This window comes from Anastrepha obliqua, chromosome 5, assembly GCF_027943255.1.
Source record: "Anastrepha obliqua isolate idAnaObli1 chromosome 5, idAnaObli1_1.0, whole genome shotgun sequence".
Classification (NCBI taxonomy): domain Eukaryota; kingdom Metazoa; phylum Arthropoda; class Insecta; order Diptera; family Tephritidae; genus Anastrepha; species Anastrepha obliqua.
In genome coordinates, this window is record NC_072896.1 from 56,656,597 (window position 1) to 56,679,611 (window position 23,015).

General features: G+C 35.0%; 1 protein-coding gene across 8 annotated transcripts in view; it reads left to right on the top strand.

Annotated features, from left to right (window-relative positions):
* Positions 1 to 22,461, top strand: part of LOC129247651 (junctophilin-1) — a 58,924-nt gene extending 36,463 nt beyond the window's left edge. For 3 of the 8 annotated variants that reach the window (XM_054886866.1, XM_054886867.1, XM_054886868.1), the window contains exons 7-9: positions 4,171 to 5,740; positions 21,311 to 21,511; positions 21,577 to 22,461. In XM_054886866.1, coding sequence (XP_054742841.1) covers positions 4,171 to 5,740; positions 21,311 to 21,511; positions 21,577 to 21,663 — 1,858 coding nt within the window. In that variant the 3' untranslated portion in view covers positions 21,664 to 22,461. Of the gene's footprint in view, positions 1 to 4,170; positions 5,741 to 20,285; positions 20,386 to 20,405; positions 20,422 to 20,467; positions 20,599 to 20,627; positions 20,768 to 20,791; positions 20,961 to 21,024; positions 21,186 to 21,310; positions 21,512 to 21,576 lie in introns of those variants that run through there. The other 5 variants (XM_054886872.1, XM_054886871.1, XM_054886869.1 and 2 more) reach the window with 5 other exon arrangements.
* The last annotated feature ends 554 nt before the right edge of the window (positions 22,462 to 23,015 follow it).

The following is a 23,015-nucleotide window of genomic DNA, read 5'->3' on the forward strand; positions in this document are numbered from 1 at the left end:
TCATGGTGACGGTTCTATTCAGGAGAATTAAAGAAAAATTTATAAAGGGGGTGCTTCAATGACAAAACATAGAGATAATTAATTATTTATTATTATTAACATAGGGTTAATAACCGATATAATAAAGAATAATGAAATAAAACGTATATAAGTATTTTCACTAATCGCTTTCTTGTAAATCAAGTGAATCATAATTATTAACAAAAATCTGTTTTACTTTTATTGTAGTGCTTTATGATATACAATGTTTTCTGTTTGATTACCTGGTGAATATACAAACAAATTTGATGGTTTTCCAACACGGAAACAGGCAACATACAACTGACCCTGTGAGAAACATGGGTTTTCTATATTAATACCACAAACACCTTGTGATTGCCCCTGGGACTTATGTTATTAATGGTCATAGCAAAAGCAAGCCGCACTGGAAACCGTAGTCGTTTAAATTCAAATGGTACATCAATCGGAATCATTGGGATGCGTGGTATCAAAACGTATTCTCCTTTATACTTTCCTTTCAGTATAGTTGCTTCTATCACGTTGATCAATAATTTTTTATCGCTAACCATGTGCCGTTGCAAAGACGCGGTTGGTTGATATTTCTCAACATTATAACTACCGACCCAACCTTTAATTGAAGATTGTGAGGTGGCAATCCTGGCCGAATCAACTGATTTATATATCCTCAATTCGGCTGTAATTTGTTATTGAATTTTGAAAATGAATTTATTTACATCTATGTTTTTTGGTTTCTGTAATTTTGAGCAACATCTGGAAACACCTTTTGAATAAGTTCATTTTTTTATCGAGTTAACTGACAGAAACTTTGACGAAAAATAATGCCAACAGTCAAGGTGTCTATAGGAAATTCGCCATTACCAATGTCAATGAGTTGTTTAGAGAATATGTCTCCAGATTGGTCATTTTGCAGCTCGTCACGTATATTCTTGCGTAAGCCTAATACCTTGGCATGTTTCCACAAATTGAAGGACTTTAAACATGCATTGAGTTCATCAGCATTACATTTTTTGACTTTTCAATTTGGTCGGATTCACGACATTATCACTTTTATGTGAATGCATTAGATCCTCCAACACGAACGGGCACACACATACATTTGATTGAATTTGAACTTTGTGCAGCGACAATAAAGCTCAAATTGACGCTTCGACGTTAGGAACACACCTACATTGTTTAGACAACAATGAGTGATAATTTTCATCATAATTTAATATGAACTTTATTGAATAGCAATAATGTTAAAATTGACTCTACATTTAGTTAGAAAATATTTGTATGGGAAAAAGAAAAGGGCTGTTTTGGGGGTTTTCCGGAAATTATTCGAATTTTTCTCGCCGTAAAAACCATCCTTGGAGTTCAAAGAACATTTAAAAAAAAGAATTGTTAAGATTGGCCAATGCGTTGTTGAGGTATGCGCTTACCAACAAATTTTGCGATTCATTTTTATATTATAGATAACCCTCGATGCTAAGCTACGTTGGAAGGAACATATAAAAATAAAACGAAGCGAACTTCATTAGAAAATACTAAAAATGAACTGGCTCATTGGACGGAATTCAAAACTCGCCATATATAACAAAATAATGCTATACAATCAAATTATCAAACCAGTGTGGTCTTATGGCGCACAAATTTGGGGCTGTGTCAGTCAAAATAATATTAACATAATATAATGATTTCAAAATAAAATTCCCAAAAATATTATAAACGCACCTTGATATATTCGCAATGCAGATATTTATCCAGACCTCAACATTCCTACGGTCCCTGAAGTTATTAAAATACAAGCATAAGCCCACTCTATGTCTCCAGAGGCACATAAACGAAAAAGCCAGGAAACTTTTCAACACCGCAGGCCTAACCCAGCGTAAAAAACCATATGATCTTATTCGTAGTTAATATAAAGAAGAGATTTTAAAATTCTCTTCATAAAAACTCAACAAAACTGTTAAAATCCTGCTGTTTGTTAGTTTCTTTTAAACTAGTATTAGTGTTAACAAACATTGTATACCTAAGTATATATATTTAAATATTTATAATAAAATAAAAATAAAAAATCATTGAGCCTCCTAAACTTTGTAAGGGGGCAAGACTGGTAGTAAAGCAAATTATGATCAAGAAAATTGAAGCACCAATTATTACTATATGCGACCAAGAATCTCATTAACCTCCACCGATCTTCCATTTAAATTTAAAAGGATATCGCCATATCGATAAGCAAGTGGCAAGATCAAACGTTAAAGACGGTGGGCCTCTAGTTGGAAAAACCTTACTTTACTCACGGTCAGTTGTATATCGGACGTTAAGGAGTGTGAAGTTCGTACTCTACAATACATTGTTATGTTTATGTATCACACAATGAAACTAAACATATTTTTTACTAGCAAACCCGGCCCCCTTCGCTGGGCACACTAAAATAGAATAGATATGATTTAGAACAGAAAATATATGATTTTCATATTATTTATTTCTTTACTCTTTATTCAAGCGCTTTGGCATAAACAATATTTTTTGTTTTTCTATTTGTTTTTGAGTAAATATAAAATATAAATTGAAAATCAGGAAAAAAGAAGATTGTTTTTAAATTTCAAATCAACGCATATGAATAAACAATCGTCTTTTTTCCTGATCATCCATGAATTTTTCGTTTCAATTTATATGTTTAATTAAGCATTGGAGCTTTTTTAACCATTATCCATTTATATTTTTCAAAAAAAAAAACGAAAAAAATTGTTTTTTCCACGAACATATATATTAATTTCATTCGGATTTCACATGAAATTCTCAAATTTCGTAAGAAATTTTTCACTGTTCCAAAATCCACTCCAAAAAAATTCACAAACAATTTTTACATGTTGCACTTACGTTTTTTCCTTATGGCATCCAAATCAGAAAGAAATATTGACACATTGTAACTCACACTGTCAATTTGACAGTTCAGTTCCGCCCCAAGCGTTAAAAAAGTAAGCGACATTATGGCTGGTTCAAAAGAACGCTGTACCCGTTGCCAGTGCTCCGAATTACAACCAAACTTTACGAAACCCATTTTCAATACTTACTTAACAATGTGCGTAAGTTTGGTTTAATTCGGGGCAAAGACACGGCGGGTCCACGTTTTGGCATATATTTCGAGACCCTAGTCATCAATAGGTATGAAAATTACCCCGTATTAAAGCACTTATCAACAGTTTTCATTTGATACCCATATTGTACATACACAACCAAAGGTTACCCGGGTCCACGTTTTGACCTATATCTCGAGACCCCAGTCACGTAGCGGCAATACTCTGTACTAAGGCATTCACCAACAGCTTCAGTTTGATATCCATATTGTACAAACACATTCTAGGCTCCACGTTTTGGTCTCTATCTCGAGACCCTAGTCACGGAGCGGCATGAAAAATACTCTGAACTATAGCATTCACCAACAGCTTCCATTTGATACCCATATTGTACATACACGTCCGAAGGTTACCCGGGCCCACGTTTTGACCTATATCTCGAGACCCTATCTACCAATAGGTATCCAAACTATACGGAAACCATCTTCAATACCTTCTTAACAATGTGTGTAAGTTTGGTTTAATTCGGTGCAGACGCGGCCGGTTAGCGAACACACACAAAAAGTTGACTTTATTTTATATATAAGATTTTTTTCAGTTTGTGTCCGAAAAATCCAAATATCTTACGGAACCCTATTTTTTTCTAAAATAAAATGTAATCCATGTTACTCGTGGATAATGTAGTTTTCGAATGGTGAAAGAATTTTTAAAATCGGTCCAGTAGTTTTTGAGCCTATTCGTTACAAACAAACAAACAAACAAAGTTTTCCTCTTTATAATATTAGTATAGATAAGGAGGCTGCTGAACTACAAAGCCCTCTTGACAACTATGAATAGCAAAGGAATCAAACCAATTTTTGCTTTCATGTACATATGTAACTATCTTTTCACTAACGATATAAAAGGTATGATACCATGTGCTTAACTTTCCAAAAAATTGTGGTATGCTTGCGGGTGTATGTTGGTTCAACGAGAACTGAGAACATCTTCTCCCAATTGAACTTTTACTTAACATGTAGTTGACAAAAGGTAATATAAAACAAGAACTGCTCTATTAATGAGGGAAATATTTTTTACTTTATTACAGATATGAAGGAGAGTGGTACAATAACAAGAAGCATGGTTATGGTGTAACTACATTCCGTGACGGTTCATTTGAAGAAGGGAAATACAAAAACAATATTTTAATTACCAGCCAAAAGAAAAAGCACTTGTTTCTAGCGCGATCACGGAAATTTAGAGACCGTATCACCATAGCAGTAAATTCGGCACAAAGAGCGTTAAAAATGGCAATGCAACGATCTGATATAGCCATTTCCCGTACCTCAACTGCATCCGACAGAGCTCAAAATGCCGATATTGCAGCTGATCAGGCTCGTGCCGATTGTGAAGTTGCAGTTAGAATGGCCCGGGAATTCGCTCCAGATTTTAAGCCATCAGTTTTAGAACGATTCGAAAAAATGCGGTTTCGTAATCAAATCAAATATACTACAATCGCAAAAAACAGCATTTTATCGCCTTATACTGGAAATGTTGCAGAACCTATCAAAACTGGGTCTATACTGAAGGAAATGAGTAGATCTGATCTCAATCAGCACATCCGTCAAGAATCGAACATGCAGCTTCAAAATTCGGTGCAACCACAAAAGCTTCCTGTAACACCTCAAACAGACTTTGTTAGTTTAGTTAACCAACAAAGCTATTCCGGCAGCAATCCTTTTACTCCGATGTATTCTTCACAAATAAAGCAGAATGAACAACCATCTAGCCAATACCAGGAAAACACTCAACAAAATAATATAGGCCACTTTAGTAGACACATGGAGCTGGGTACAAGTAGTTCCATAGGAAATAGCAACTTAACTCAAGGCAGCAGAATGGAACAAAATGAAATCCCGGCACAGTATAACAGGAACAATCCGAACAAAACTAATTATGTTTCGAGCACGAATTCAGACCAACTTGATGGCAACGTGTATCCCATTCCTGGCCTTGAATCGAACACAATGCCAAATAACTTTCAAACTATTTTAAATGAACAACATTTACAGCAAACTTCACTGCAAACGTCTACGCAAGCATTGCCCAACAAAAATTCTCATCCTACACGTGCACCATCTCAACAAAGGGAGGTGTTCGGATCAACAAGGAAACAGACTAAACCACATCCTTTCAATGAAATGAATCAACAATTATCTATCGATTACTTTGATCATTATAAAAGACCTCCAAGCCGAGACTCGTCAATAGATCGATATGCCAGAACAACTAGTCGTGTTAGTGAAAGCGCAGGGTACACTTCACGACAATCTTCGGTGGATAAAACTTTGCCATTGCAAACACGAGATGTAACATCACCCAACAAAGAAATGAGAACTCGTGAAGGTTCAAACTTAAGGGAGAGTTTACCACGTTCCGCTGCAATGAAACCAGCATTTAATGTATCAAATCAATCGATCAGTGGGATGGAAAAAACGTTACCAATCAATAAACCGTTCGAAGATGTTCTTTTGTATCAGCGGTCACTAGGCCAGGATATTATTCCTTCGCCAATGACTCCGAAACGGACAGAAAGCTTATATACCCCTCCCAAAGGGAATTTTCCAAAAGACGCTGCAATGAGCGCTTATAACTATGCAGGAAGCAAACCGCTTAAGGTACGTAACTGTCTAAACTTGCCTATGTTTTATGCTATAAAAGGTTCCAAATTATTTCAACAAGGTTAGTTGGCTCTGCGAATAGAAAATAATTTATTTGCGGATATCTTTAATCAATATCTGAGGTATTAAAATCATGCGAACAGTTATGCCCAAGCTATATGGTACAAACCTCTCCCTCGATATATGGAGTTAGTTGAGCAATAGCGCATACCGATAACATGACGTCAGTAAATTTCTCGGTTCGAAAGAGTCAAGATGCACCGATTAAAGGAACTACTTTTTATAAAGAGAGAATATCGATCAAACCGCCTGACAACATACGCATACACAAATGCCATTGATAATGATTCAAGCCCCGCTAATTAATATAATCGCACGAAGCGGCTGTTTATATTCAGCCGCAATCTACCATAACAGGTGGTATGAGCACTAACATTAATGAAGTATTCGGTTCTCAAAGGTTCTCTGATATGTCAAAATACTGAATACAAACACTCTTAAATATTGTTTAACACTTAACGGACCGCAGATACGCAGGCGCGTAGTTTTAAATAGTAGGTACAATTCTGCGTATGGGATTGCAAAAACCATCTTATTTTGTTTTTTTCACTCTCATTATTGTTATACCATATTTACTAGTAAGCGTAAATTGTTGTGACATGCTGTGAAACAAGTTTTGCAACGACTAGTTTGAAAGCTCCACATCATTTGCAATGGAACTAACAAAACTGTTTAATCTGATCAAATCGAACAGTTTTGGGGTGAAGACAGATTTTACCGTAACACTTGCTCCCGCAGTTCAGGAAAATAACATTGGAAAATGTTGTGAAAAGTACCACACTTTAAAAAGATAAAATGTAAATTATATTGCTATCTAATTATTGCTCTGATTATATATGGGTTTACAAATGTTTATTTAAATATATAGTATTTTCTATATATATACAGTATATACTCGTGTATATAATTGGCGTACTAGGCCGAGCCCCTCCTCCTATTGCGGGGTGTGTCTTGATGTTTCACAAATGGAGGGACCTATAGTTTTAAGCTGACTCCGAACGACATATATTTTTTTTAGGAAGAGCTTTTTCATTGACGAAATACACTCGGAAGTTTGCCATTGCTTGCCGGGGGCGATTGTTATTAGAAGAAACTTTTTCTTCATTTTGGTGTTTCACGGAGATTCGAACCTACGTTCTCCAAATTCCGAATGGTGCGTAATCACCAACCCATTCGGCCACGGCGATTTAAAAATATTTAGTATACAGTTTCGCTTCATATAAAAAATTGCTTGGACCTGGCGGGAAATAAACTTGAAAATCTTCTAGACCATTAAGCATTAATACAACGAAAACTTCTCATCGGTGGGATGAATATACATAGCATCATCTTAACTGACTATAACAAACTCATGGCATACTCATCTTCGAGTCATACCTTGTGTTAATTTCTGCGCAAGCTGTAGAAGTAATTGATTAAAAATCAGCCAAATTTGCTTTGATAACCGTCCATATTTATTTTCCTTTTAGTTTTTGCTTAACTATTTGGCAAATATTTTTAACAGGGTGGGCATCAGACAACTGCGAAGGCCATTCCAACATTTCGCTTCCCGTTTCGCTATTTTCACTCTACACACTTTCGGTTTCTATGCTTGGGGTCGTTGTGTTTTTGTAAAATCCAAGGTTTACTAGGTATTAATGCTTTTTGGCAAATTGTATTAATCAAAACTGCATTCAAATTGGCGGTAAACACAAATAAACTACCAAATATTTTTTCGGAGAAACAGCCCTAACATAAACCTTAACTGGATGCTTAACAGTAGGTTGAAGTTGTCGATTGTCAGCAGTACACCAGGACCGGTGTGTGCACCTATTCGCCCAAGAGGAACATTAGTCCGTGAATATTACGCTTGCCCAGTTCCGTTCTGAGTTTGCTTTAGACCATGCATTTGCATGTGAGTCATGTGGAATGTGAGGTTTTCTGGAATGTGGAATGAGAGGTTTTTTGCACGTAAACGTCACCCACGTCACAGATGCATAGGTCACCCTAAAGGTCCAAAAGGGTGTGTACATCGGGACACTTCTTCAAATCGTTTTCCATACGCGGAACTTATTTTGTAAAAACAAAGTACGCATTCTATTGTAAATTTCTCACAAAACTAACAAATTGCATAACGCTTATTGCGAAGAAGATACTCCTATTTAGCAGCATTTAAATTTTTTTATAATAGATTAAATTTTGCCGGTCACCCTTCTATTAGACGAACTATATACATATATGTAAATATACGAGTACACCTCAAATGAAGAGAGTAAGAACTGTCTATCTAAAGTCCATATGTTTGAGGGCATATTCCGGCCAACATGTTGCTTTAATGTGGTAAGACTCCGTATGTGCGAATCATGATTTCAATCAGAATATCTGGCATCAACAAGCCTAAGATTCAAAATCATCGCATTTAGACTGTATCAAACTTCTCTTCGAGTTTTGCATCTCATCATTTGGGGTCACAGCTTTGATCCACCGCACAGATATTATATGTATGCTCGAAAATATTCAAAACTTCCTTAAGAGCTATTGAAATTGTCAGTTGTGCTGGCCCGACATTGAAATCGTTACCGCTAAACTGGGAGCTCTCATAAAATCGTAAAGCGGCATATAATTTTATGATTGATCGAATAGGGGACGTTCGCTTTGACTGCTTAAAGAAACCCTGTATCTCATTAAACAAAGATATAAGTGCTTCTTTATTGAGCCCAAAGTAACTCTTACAGCCGTTATTGGATGTTTGACCGCGCTTCTCTTCCTATTTGTCCGAGGGGCAACCGTTATTAGAAAAAACGTTTTCATCATTTGGCATTGCATGCTCGGAGATTCGAACCTGCGCACTTCCGAATGGGAGGCAGGCCCAAAATAACTATTAATAACAAAATTCGTTTCTAGTAAGTCAATATAATGCTATACTTGGCACTTCGTAATTAGAAAGGATTAGCCTGACTTCTTATGCGTCAGAAAAAAACTTTTCGACCAACATGTCTACATATTATAAATACATAATGGTGATATACATACACATACATAATACATACATCTGATTCGAAATGTCAAAACTAACTGGTATACAGTTATCATTAACTTAAAGAGCTCAAATGAAATTCATAATAAATCATAATTTAAAAAAATAGTTAAGTGGAGTTGCCACAACTCAACTTAGTCTACTTCTAAATCACAATAGATGGATAACATTGCAGCCTTGGTTTTGGACAATCCTAAACAAGAGAAACCATACAAGATGATATCAGTAGAGCTCCTGCTTTATGCCTTTTCTTTTGCATTGAACATTAAGATGTTAGACCAAAATGAAATGACGAAATCATTTTTATTATACTACTACTCTACTTTCTTTTGTCCGGACACACAGTGCGGCCGATTCCCGAAAAGCTGGCCAAAACTCAAAAAATTAAGTAATTGATTCAAAATTTCTTACTCGGGGGTTGTCGGGATCGCTGATTACGAATTTGATCTTAAAATTTTGAAAATCAGCCCCCTTCCACCCCTATTGGCCACCCCCTCACGTGAAATAGCGTATATTCAAGAACATAATCAAGATGCATGTAACACAAAAAATAGCATAAAAGCCAAGGTAGCAAGTGGTAGCAGCTGAATCTTGTTTTATTCAGTAACCATTACTTTTTTGAGTAACCTTTAATAGGTTTCAAAGCAGCATATGACGGCGTTGTATTACTATACAGTTTGAAAACTCAAATTTTATAAAAAAAATTGCAAAAAATGTATCTACGTATTGCTGCAGCTAAAAATTTTGTGTCGAGGTATTGATATGTACTAAAGATTTCTCGTATTTTACTAACCTTCCGAAGATGATTCCATTTGGTTTTGTTCAATTTACTCCATTACAAAATCTTTCAAATGTGTACAACTTTCACTATTCATCGACAGTAATATATTACGATGCTCAAACGAAGGCCACGTTGCGACTGAAAATACAGAGGATACTTAGGGTACAGGACGTTGCTATGAACGGTTTTCACTACTCAAGGCATTACTGTAGCCAACCCAAAGACAAAAAAAACTCTATCTAGAAACTTTTTTTTTCGACTTTTGGCCAGCTTTTTGGGAATCGGCCGCACTGTGGGACATTATAATGTACTAAACGTTGTTGTTGGTCTAGTACCACCAAGAAATATCCAACCAAAATCTAAACAAAAAATAGCCATATTGAAAAAAATCAACAATAACGCATCTATTACAAAAAAGAAACTTTTTTAAAAACAACAAATATTATTGCAAAACAAATTCATATGAGTCTTTTGATGACAAATCATAGTTTAAGCCGCCTGTGCTTCCAATTGACTTTTTGTAAAGCATTAACATTGCACGTTGCAACAAAACATATAAACACATAAAACAAGGATAACGAATTAATATATAGAAGAAAAACTAAAAAATGTAAATATGTATATATGGTTAATAGCGCCCAGTACGGTCAAATTAAAATTTTGTTCTAAATTTGATGTTGTTATTTTTGCATAAGGAAAAAGGCAATAATATTTTTTACCAAGCTCTCACCAATTCGGGTCAGTTGGAATAAAATGTTGGTACTGTATCTAACCACATTCGTTCAACACTGTACTGATATACACATACAAAAGTGAATACTTTACTCATGCCTAAAAATTGTTTCTACAATTCCTGTTACACTTGCACTTCGGCCCACTATTCTTGCTGCACTATGGGATAAAATGATCGAACGCGCTTTATTCAGCCTCACAGGCAATCTTTCTACATTTATTTGCTGTGCTGGTATTGTATGCATGCCGACATCATATTTCCCAAGATGGACTCCTCTTCCCTATCTACACAGCTCCTACAGAAATTGTGATACCGAACTCCGAATATAGTGACCATATGGTCAGTGATGATTTTGACCTGTTGCCTAGTAAGTGTCGTATTTTTCATTCATCAATGTTCCCTATACTCTAGATGTCCTGATTGGTTCATCTGCTGTTTTTAGCTATTCAAGTCTTCTGTTCACTTTGTGAAAATTAAAGAGCCAAAAAAGGAATGTATGCTAGAACTTGGTTCCCAGAGTGTTGAAATATGTGACATTCTTGAAAAAATTTCGAAGTAATTGACACCGATCCAGCAGCCAAAATATACTAAATGTATTTCCATGTACTCTAAAAATATTTACATCATTATCTTCTTCTGAAAACAGAAAAAGATTAAAATGGTATCTACCTTTACGTATATGCGAATTGTTATGTCCTCAAAACTATTGTCTCCAAAAATACGATGATGTGAAATTTTATTAAATTACCTTATTTTGTTCAATAAAAAAGTGTTTGCTAAAATTTCAAAACGCAAATCAATTTGGCTAGCGGCCGCCCTAAATAAATAAAAACAAATAAGAAAGTGCTAAGTTCGATACACCCGTACACATTTTCGTGAAATTTAATATGGTTTGAAATCAAACAAACTCAAAAGCAAAGATATCAGTAGAACGGATAGACATTTAGTCTTAACATGTAAAAAGTGTAAGTGGTTTTTATCTTATCTCAGGGATATGTAACATATTTACACCGGCTCTAAATGAGGTGCGGAGTAATATTTGGGCGTTTTAATGCGTTAGGCGAGTTAAGTTGTTATGAAGATGCACGCATTTACCCAAAAATGGGCGTGTCTCTATTTTTCAAAATATGCCATCTATTTTTCAAAATATTATTTTCGTCACATTTTTATTAATTGGCAATGGTCTATCACCTGTTTATTTGAACATTTTTATTGCCTTGCTGTTAATATATCTATTATGTTTTTTCTGACATATTCTCCTTGCGATTATGCGCCTCACATTTTTTCTGATGCTGCGAAAGCGTATTGAAAAAGTTAATGAGCGATACTAATATTTAATTGATCAAAATTATAAAAAAGTATAAAAGAAATGGTATAGAAAATAATCTTATAATATATTAGCGTGGTATGGCTTAAAGCTGTATTATAAGAATCATATTTTTGAGCTGTTTATACAAGACGATGTAAAATTAATCACCCTATTAGAAAATGTATAAGCTTGCATTTATTTGCTATTTAACATCTGTGAACTAGACGGCAGCAGTATACAAACAAACAAGCAATGCTGTGCGTAAAAGTCAAAATAAAGATTTCCATCACTCGCAATAATTTTTTTATTTGGTAAAAACAAAAACAAAATTGATAATTACGAGGTTACCAGGTTTGGGCGGCAAAACAGCATAATTCGCCCATTTTGCAGCTATATTTGGGTTACACACAAGAGCTACATGCATGTGCAAGAGCTAAATGTGACTAAATGTGAATGTGTTACTACTGGCCCTTAGATTACCTGAATCAAGACTGCCTTAACTTAAAGATTGGTTGCCTACGGTTTTTGTGCTATCTCAATTTCAATTATACAAAAACACACTTTAAATAACGCGTAATAAAATTACGCACTTTCGCACGTGTTGATTTTTTTGGTATATCACTAGCACAAGCTAAATTTTGTTAAACATATCCCGAGTGGCGTCGTCAGTCCAGCAGTCCATTAGTTGATTCTGTAAAATTCGTTCAGAACCGAATAACGTTCTGTGTGCTGGATATCTCTAAAAATCGTTTCACCATGGTAGAATTGTGTCCGCACATTTTGCCATAAACGTATTTACACACAGATCCCATAAGTCCTTCAGCCAGCCACGAAGTAACACAACACAGTTTGAGTTTTTTCGTAAACAAACCGCTGTCATAATCCCGGTTACGTTAGCCAACCAATTAATTCCTTGGAATTCGCTGAGAGCCGGCTAACATTCTAACGTTTGCCACACCTCTGAATATTTTGACGTGATAACGTCTTATAATTCGATTTAGCCGGCTGCACACACGAAAAAACGTGTCGTTACCTTGCTCATTAGTGTTACCTTGCTCATTTGTCGTTACCTTGCTCATTTGTAGTTACTTTGCTCATTGCCGTTACCTTGAATGAACTGCAAGCGAAAGCGCGGAACGAACAAAGCAAACGAACGGCAACGTTCGACATCTTGCTCCCTCCTACTTAAGTGAGCGTATATATGTATGTATATGCGCATATGTACATACATATATAAATTCACGTATTTGTACTTGCATATGCCTTCTTATTGATTATTATTAATTTGATTTACTTGAAGAATTTAAAATAAAACCAAGTGCATCATCAACATCCTTACCGAATTTATAATTAGTGACGACTAGTTGTTAATAATACCTGTTGTTTTAATGTTTTTATTATTATATATGAAGGAAAAAATGTATGGTAATATTTACCATATACCTTATAAGATATGTTGTATACTAATATATGTATATAAACATGCATATACATATACAATTTCGCGCAATTTTCAAAAAGAACAAATCTATATGTAAAGATGCATATAAATCATATGGACATATCAAATATACGAATCTATTCTGTACGCAAGCAAATGTAAGCTAATGTGCTTAAACTGCAAGCGAGAGCGCGGAACGAACGACAAAGAGCACAATCGGCCCCGCGTTCGGCAACGTTCGACATCTGGCTCTGTCCTACTTGAGTGAGCATATATATGTATGTATATGTATGTACATATATGCGCATTTGTATATAAATTCACATATTTGTATTTGCATATGCCTTCTTGCTGTGTGCATGGTAATGAACCATTTCTCTGTTGAGAATAGGACGATGATAGAAAAAGTAGGAAATGAAAGGGAGTGTTTCGAGTGTAATATGTCTTGAAAAAGGCAAATCGATGATGTTTCCTCTTAGTGTTGTTGACTTATTAACGTCTGATGCACAATCGAAATTGAAGATATCTTTCATGAATTTGATAAGTGTTTCGTCATTTTTCACGTTTGTGTAAATGTAACTTGACCTATTCCATTGCAATTCCATTTACCTTCTCCTCTATATCCATACAAAATATCTATCAAACAAATAAAATTAAAATTTGGTTTGAAAATTGCAACCATTCCATCAATATTTTCTTATGACGTTGTCACGTTAAACTATCGTCAGTAAACCGACTTTACAGACAACCTCTTTTTATTTCTCCATGACCTTGTATAAGAAATTTCTAATGGTAGCAGTTATGGTTTTAATTTTGGAGACATGGTCTGAACATCTTATACTTATTTGTACTATAAATAGAATTTGAGAAATAATTATAGTATTAATTACTTTTCTCTCTGAAGCAGCTTAAAGAAAATACAGTAAATCCTTAAAAAAAAACTGCTTAGTGCTCTGGTTGAGCATTCGGAAGGTACGAGTTTAACAGCCACTGAAGTCCATAGAAAGTTTGTACACTTATTTCACAAATAAATAATAACATAGCCATAGTCATTGTCCTTTTTGTATTTAGTAGCCCTGTCAAGTCCGTTGCGTAAAGCATTTAACTGGTAGTTTTTATATTCACAGCGCCACATTCGTGATTAATATGCTGTGCCAACTTTTGCTGTAAGGCTAGACTGAAAAAAAATTCAGAAGCAGGGTAATTCTTATTTATATTTGTATGCTATACAAGTTGGTAACGAATTTATATAAAAAGAAGTCATCACAAATGGAAATAAAATGTTCACTAAGAAACTTTCAGAGAGTGCAAAGTGCTAAATATGATTAATAATCAAATTTACATTTTTGTTCTGTAGGCTTTCAACGGCTGTTTTTATACAGCAGCTAAATTCAGACGGTATTTCTTTTATCAGAAACTAGCAAATCTTTTGCAATCTTACTCTCCTACTTTTTTGGGTTTAAAGCAAATGACTAACTGACACTTCGGCATTGCACAGATCCATAAGTAAAAACACTTTCAGGTGGTTATCAAAAAATGCCCGCAGCTGAGATCATTTGATTCCAAAATGCTCTTTTTCGTAACATGGTTGCATAAAAAATTATTATACGAGTATTGTATTTCATAGAAAAATTTATCAAAAAGTCTAAAAAATGACGTAAAAATTCAGATATTTCTCAATGAAAAGCATTATTATAGCTAAGAAATGTATTAAAAATATTTTTTATTGTAAATTTTCCTAGCCAAAGATATTATTTTGCATTTTTTCTATTCGCGGCCGGCGAAGCCGAATGGGTTGGTGCGTGATTACCATTCGGAATTCGCAGAGAGAACTTTGGTTCGAATCTCGGTGAAACCAAAATAAATAAAAAACATTTTTCTATTAGCGGTCGCCCCTCGGCAGGCAATGGCAAACCTCCGAGTTTATTTCTGCCATGAAAAAGCTCCTCATAAAAATATCTGCCGTTCGGAGTCGACTTGAAACTGTAAGTCCCTCCATTTGTGAAACAACATCAAGACGCACACCACAAATAGGAGGAGGAGCTCGGCCAAACACCCAAAAAAAAGGGTGTACGCGCCAATTATATATACATATATATATATATATATATTATTTCTAATTTTATCATAAAAATTCTAACTTGGCATAGCAACCACGCCACTACGCTCAAGTAAACATACCAAACACTCATCACACTTGGCGGCCTGTCGAACTCACACCAAGGGTGCTGTCAAAAAATAGAAAGAAGAAAAGTGGTTTTACTTGTATTTTTGTAGCCAAAACAAAAAATGTAAATATGCTTATTTGACAGTTCGTTTGAATGTATTGGTTGAAAATTTTCATTAAGTGGCATTAGTTTTAACCCGGATGAAATTGAATTAAAAGAAAGCAGCGAAATTCGTGTTTTTTTATTCAAAAACACTTAAGGACTTACGATTGTGTTTATGCTATCGAAAGAATATTTGACTTTGGTCAATTTAACCGCCAAAAAGTAAAATTAGCAGCTCAAATTTTTTTCGAATACTACAGGGGGTGCCATAAGACGCTGTTATTCCACTGGCCATAGTTTGCACAACATGCAGTTGTGCCGATTTCATAAAACTGGTAAATGATTGCTTCGATACCCTAAAAACAAAATTCGAAAATGTTACTAACACTGTATTGAAGAACCCATTTGGCTCCAAAATTTAAAGGCAGATTTATATATTAAATAACATGATGAAATAAAAACCAGTTTAGCGCCATTTGAAGATAGGAATAATTGTCACGAATACGTCACATATAAAGGGTGATTTTTTAAGAGCTATGGAAAAGTTTTTCAAAAAAACACGTAAAATTCTGAAAGATGCATGAAATTTTTGTTTAAATCGATAGTACAGTCCATATAATTTAATGTTTGAAGATTATTTCATGCAAATGTTGACCGCGACTGCGCTGCAAATAGTCCATCCGCTTAGTCCAATTTTGGCATACTCTTTCCAATGTTTCGGCCGGTATCTTACATATAAATGCTTTAATGTTGTCTTCCAATGCGCTAATTGAAGCAGACTTGTCTGAATAGACATGAGCTTTAACATAGCCCTACAAAAAATAATCTAAAGGCGTTATATCGCACGATCTGGGTGGCCAATTGACAGGTCTACTCTCTGAAGTAGAGAGTGGCATGAACAATAGCGGTAGCAACGGTGGAACCTCTAGGTACAGCTGGTATATTGATAGTCGGATAGTGACAAAAGCATCGATAAGGTTTTCCTTGTCTTCCTTTGAAAACTTTACCTGACGGAAAATATCCAGCAATGCTTAAAAAAGGAGGAGACAGGCTGATTGAGGCCCTGAAAAGAATCTTCACAGCCTGTCTTGCACTTGGTTATATACCATCCCAATGGCGACGAGTAAGAGTAGTATTTATTGCGAAACCAGGAAAAGACTTCTATTCCCTAGCAAAAAGTTTTAGACCAAGCAGTTTGACATCGTTTGTGTTGAAAAGTCTAGAACGAGCGGTGGAGTAATACATTCGAGTGGGGGTATTGCCGAGAAGTCTACTTAGTAGAAATCAACACGCTTACCAGAGTGGAAAATCATGTGAGTCAGCCTTACACGATCTTCTTAGCAAGATTGAAGCCGGGCTGGAAGCTGACGAATACACAATGGGCGTGTTCGTGGACATTCAGGGGCTTTTGATAATGCCACTTTCGGCTCAAACCATTCTAAAATGGATATATTTCATGCTCTCTGAGAGGCTGTTAACCGCTGGGGAGAACAGTGACCAACTAACCGTCAGGGCCAAGCAAGGATGTCTCCAAGGGGGTGTTCTTTCTCTGCTGCTGTGGTGATTGGTCGTAGACTCTCTACTAGCGGAGATGCAGGAACTCGGTTTTCATGTCCAAGCCTATGCGGACGATGTCTGTGCGCTAACAGCGTATAAATCCCTAAGGAGGCTTTGTACGAAAGTGCAGACGATACTGGACAAAATCGATGACTGGTGCATGAGACAAGATCTTTCCGTTAATCCGAACAAAACAACCATAGTCTTGTTTTCGAGAAAACGGAAATTGGATGGACTCAGTCTTCCAACACTGAAAGGTGTGACACTTGGTCTTTCCGATGAAGTTAAATATCTAGGAGTAATTCTGGATAAAAAGCTGACTTGGGAGAAACACGTTTCACTGAAGGTGAATCGCGCACTAAGGATTTTTCAGCAATTTCGCAGAACCTTTGGTAAAACCTGGGGTCTGAAACCTTTTGTGGTCCTATGGATATACACAGCACTTATCAGACCAATCATCACTTACGCCTCAGTGGTCTGGTGGCGACGGAGCAGACGGCTAAGTCCACAATCCGGGAACTATGCAGGCTCCAAAGAAGTGTACTCTCTGGTGATACCCTAAGTGCTATACTTGATTTGCTCTCCCTGGATCAAAAGAAACAAAAGGAGGCAATAAAAGCAATGTGTAGACTCCATAAATATGGTTTCTGGCACAAAGACGGAACTTCGGAATACAGAGAAATCTTTAAGATGCTATCTCAGCAGTATCCACTGTTTTTGGCAACTAAAGACGACCAGATACCCACAGTGTCATTTGGAAGTAAATTTGATGTCAGATTTCCAGCAACAACAATCCAGAATGCATTTAGGGAGGTTTGACGGATATTTTCTTTACCGATTGGTCCAAGAATGAAATAGGGTCTGGAGCCGGATGGTACTTAAATGATAGTAATAAGTATCATTATGCCATGGGGGAAATGGCAACTGTTTTCCAAACGGAAATTTTAGAAATCTTGAAAATAGCCGAATCGATAATCGAGAGCAGATGGAGCAGGAAACAGATTGGAGTTTTCAGTGATAGTCAGGCTGCACTAAAGGCCTTGGAGAACACGAAGCAAACCTCAAAGGTTGTTCAAGTATGTGAGAAGAAGCTTAATTCTGTCGCAAGACTAAACAGGCTTGTACTTATATGGGTTCCAGGACACTCCGGTGTTCAAGGAAACGAAATTGCCGATGAATTGGCCAACCATGGATCAGCGGTTCCCCCACAAGGGCCAGAGCCAATAATCGGAATCAGTTCCGTAGGAATCATGAATTGGATCAGCGATTATGTATGCAATCTACATAAAGAGCGATGGTCCGGTCTAGAACGCTGCAGAACTGCAAAGTGTTTTGTAACAAGTCCGAACAGAAAACTGTCAAACTTTCTACTAAAACTTAGAAGGAAAGACGTTCGGTTGAAAATCGGTATCATTGCAGGACACAACCCATGGGGTCAGCATATGACCACCATTGGAATCATTGAGGACCCAATGTGGCTGTCATGCTTGGAGGAGGCGGATAGCACTGAGCACTTTCTCTGTGAGTGTCCTGCCTTTGCTAGAGCACGGCTACGAGTTTTGGGTTCCGATGTCGTGAGAATGAGTAATATTCGTTCTCTAAAACTGGAGGATATTTACAGATTTGCCAAAGAATCTGAAAAATTCTCACAGAACTAACTATCTCTATCTCTGTCTCTATTCTTTCCTATCTCTTTCTCTGATACTTTCCTCCTTGACCCTCTGTCCAGAGCTTTAAACACAATGGGCGTTTTAGCCTGAGTGTTTTAGGAGCCACCAAATCTCCTGCTGCTCCTTAGCTCCACCTTTTCAAATTTCCATTTTTAATTTTTTCCTATACAAAATTTCTCTGTCAAAATCTGGGACTATAAAATAATCCTGATAATAACAGTACTTTTTGACATATAACCCTATGTTTTCTGTGTAATAGATCATTATTTTTACGAGTGTATAGAAAAGCATCAGAGTATAATAAAAACTAAATAAAATGGATGCCGACAAAGAAAACAGGTTTGTAGACATAATTCTAATAAAATGTTTCTGTATCCATAAACGTTTGTCCTCTTATTACTTATTATAAAATGTAATATCGAATTTCGAATGTATAATTACTGCCATACTTTTTTTGACCTCAGTAAACGTCGTTCACGCATTTCCTCCAACTGTCTATTATTAGCAGCCTATTGCGCAATTAAATTAGCTATTCCTTCTTCTTGTCTTTTCTTCATATCGTTAATAATAATTAAACAAACCAAAAACACCGAAATAGTCCACCAAAATAATTTCTATGAAGAAAACCCTTTCACAACAGTATTGACAGCTGATTGTCAATTTTGCAGGTAATCTGCCATGTGAGAACGGTGGTTATTGGTAATTAATGTATATGTGAACGTATTTTTACGCTACTACGTTCAGCAAAAATTTAGAGTTCAAAGAATTTAACAGACCATTTGAACAATAATGGCTTGGAACATTTGTTTGGCACCGTGGGGTATGCAGGTGGCCTCAATGACCACCCCAGCCCACTTCACTTTAAGTACCATTTGCGGAAATATCTGTTTGGTAAAAATTTTTGTAATTTTAATTGCATATAAAATATATACATGTGTTATGTACATTATGATTAATTTGTTATTTTAGCAAAGAAAACCACAATACTGAGAACAACGCTTAATGTTGAAGTCGATAAGACAAAGTGGCTTGACATTGAGTTTGACAATGATAATAGATTCCTCTGTAGAATTCAATGAGTTAGATGCAATGAAACTTAATTTTATAACCGAAATTTCGGACGAAATTGGATTGCCATGGATAGACCAAAAGGAGGAAAATTTGATCAAACGAAATGCAAATTAACAGAAACACAATTAGCAGTAAAAAATATATGTAAAAAATTATAAATTTATTTTAACTTAATGTATAAAAAGATTATTTTTCAAAAGCAGTATTCATTTTCGAATCAAACATTTGAACAAAGTTTTGAACCAAAAGCAATACAAAAACAAAGATTAGTATAACTGAAAAACTATAAAATAGCTGCGTTAGTTATTAAGTTTTATTTCAAACTTGTTTTTTATATTACAATACAAAATTTTAATTGAAATATCATGTAATATTCTTAGGCACGTTTAGCCCATTTGCCTCCCTTGGGTTAATGGAAGCAAACTACTAACACTTATAAATCACTTCACATATAAATTGTCAAATAAGCCAGCCATTGACGGCTCTCTGTGTACAATGTGGGTAATTATTAATAATTATTTCTAGAGATAAACACATTTTATGTATGCAGCGAAAGATTTGCCGTATTTGTTTAATATGGAAACACTTTCATTGAGTCATATTTCTAAGTTGAATACGTAGCTATAACCATATATTTCACTGAAACGATCGAGGCGCCTTCATTAAGGAAAATTTGTCTTTTAAATTCTAAAATAATAAATATTTGAAAGAAATTTGCCTAATTCAAATTTAAAGTAAAAAACGACACGAATGCTTATTGCTCTCAGCATGTAAAAATATAACAAGTACTATGGCAACATTGCTTGATGTTTCTTACAAATTGCTGTTGATGTTTCTGACACATATTAAAATTATTTATAGAATGACCAAAATATTTGTCGCAAGAAATTGAAAAAGCAGTAGTTTTATATAAAAAATTCCTATTATTACATTTCTAAAGTTAAACGGTCAGTGCTCGATTTAATATCAAAATACAAGTGGAAATTGTGTCATGAAAGAAAATAGAATTCATAGTATATTTGGTGACTGCATAAGAAGTTTTTTATATATTATATACATATATTTGCTCACTAATTGTGAATCGATTATTGAAAACTTTGAAAGAATCAATTTATTGTAAATTTTCTTCGATTTTATTATCGCATTTTATTTATTTATTTTTTACATTCCACCATATATAATTTGTGAAGTGTTTGTATAGTATTTGGTAAAGCTATTTTTAAATATCCATTCTGTCCATAAAAGTAACATCATCTGGCAAACTGCCTAAATGAACAAGCCAACAAAAAACAATCCGCAAAAAAGTCATGTAAAATGTGCCAATAACATATTGTTGTGGGGCTAGTAACACATTCAAAGTTCTTTTTTAATAGTTTCAACGTTGAAAAGTAATACAAACTTAATGGTTACAGAATTATGATATTATTATAAAATGGAGTGGTATCCTGAGGAAGATGAGGAAGAGTTGATGTATTCACCAGCTTTATTGGCAAGAAGGGCATCCGAGAGCTGGATCATTGAGCCACCGATAGAGGTTACTTAGAATCCTTAAAAAAATATTATATAATACGCCGATATTCCCTAAGTCCATCTTTTATTTTAGAAATTTTCTTTTGAAGTATGCATATATAGAACTTAAATAGGTAATATATTTTTCAGAGCACTCCTATAAATGTAACTCTGCAACGGAAGAAGTCGTTACCTGATTTTCAGGACCTGCCCCGTGCTACGGAAGCTATGAGTCGTGAGGAAGTCTCTGCATTGGGTTCGGCGAGACGTGAAGCTGTGCGGCGCCAAATACAAATCAATGAAAGACTAAAAGCAAATCCTTTATTGTACATTTTTAGTCCTCAAGTTAAGGTAACCATTTTGCATTAAAATAGGAATCAACACATTTAAAATAAATATAAAAAACTTTTTTACAGGATTGGTTTTCTCGTCAACAATTGGTGCTGCTTGTACTTTTCCTGAATATTATTTTAGGTTTAATTTTCGTGAAAATGTTGACATAGCAGAAATAATTAAGTGTCAATACATATAAGCATGATCGGTTTTAATTAATATTTTAAACTACTTAAGATCATATACGAAGGATTCATATGTTATTGTCTATAAAAATTGAGAAAAATATCAGTTTGATCCAAGAGTCGAAAGTGGTATTAAACGTGTATATTACAAACTTTAACAATTCGTCGTTCACTATTATGCATTTGGACAGTTCGCGCGGGGAGATTGTTTCGATTATTACAATTCATGCAACGTGTTAAAAATGTCAGGGGACTTTTATGTAGACCTTTAAGAAAATCTATTAATCTTACTGCATATGACTTAGAAAAGATATTTACGTATAAACAAGGTATAATAATTGTGTTGTATAATATGGTACAGTAGAAAGCATTTGACATTTGCGGATACTATATTATAAATTTCGTGTTAATAGAACTTGCTTCAAGATCTGGTGTAATAAAGGGCTTGTTCGAGGTACATACGTAAAAAAAACAGCAGTATTCCAGCACTTATATCCAGCGTTTGCAATCTATTTGCAAATGCTGAGCTCATATTTTTCAAATGTTCGGTACTAGATGAAGGTAGATAGATGAAGGAGTTTTCTATAAATATTTTTCTTGATAATTTCAATATCGACGGAAAATTACTATTGAAAATGACAAAGAATAGAATGGACGACATGAAAACAAATCTAATGATGCAGTTAAAAAACTTTGCGCGCAGCAGCGGTCGAGTTTTTTGACAGTTAGAACGCAATACTATTGCCAAAGTTGACAGAATTTCACATCAAACGTAATATGTTACTTTAAAAAATCGTGCAATCGGCCGCTGTGCCGGACTGCAACTCGAACAAGCTCAAAATGAGGTGATGTCAATAAAGAGGTGGTTGTGTTGAATTTGACAGGTTCGAAAACCTTGTTTCAGAGTATTGTCCACTTAATTTATATTACTTCGTATCTAACAAATCAAAACAACAAAGTTTCAAGAAATATCCTAAATATTTCTTACATTGAAACTATGCGTTTCCATAATCAGTTTCGGCAATAAATTAATTTATCTTGTGATATTGATGTAAAATAAAATTATATTGAGGTATATTAAATTATACGTGGATTGTTCGAGATTCAAAAGCAATATTTAAGGTAATTGGTAAATGAAAAAAATATATTTTTATTTAAAATAGGAATGTATATCAGATAAAAACTTAAATAAAGCCTTACATAGGCAATTAAAATTTAGTAATGTGTTTTGCAGCGTGATTGTTTTACCGTCGAATATTTCAAATTAGACCATACATTGGATGCAGAAAATTAATCACATTTTAATATGTTGAATGTTGCGATTGAAAAAACGACTT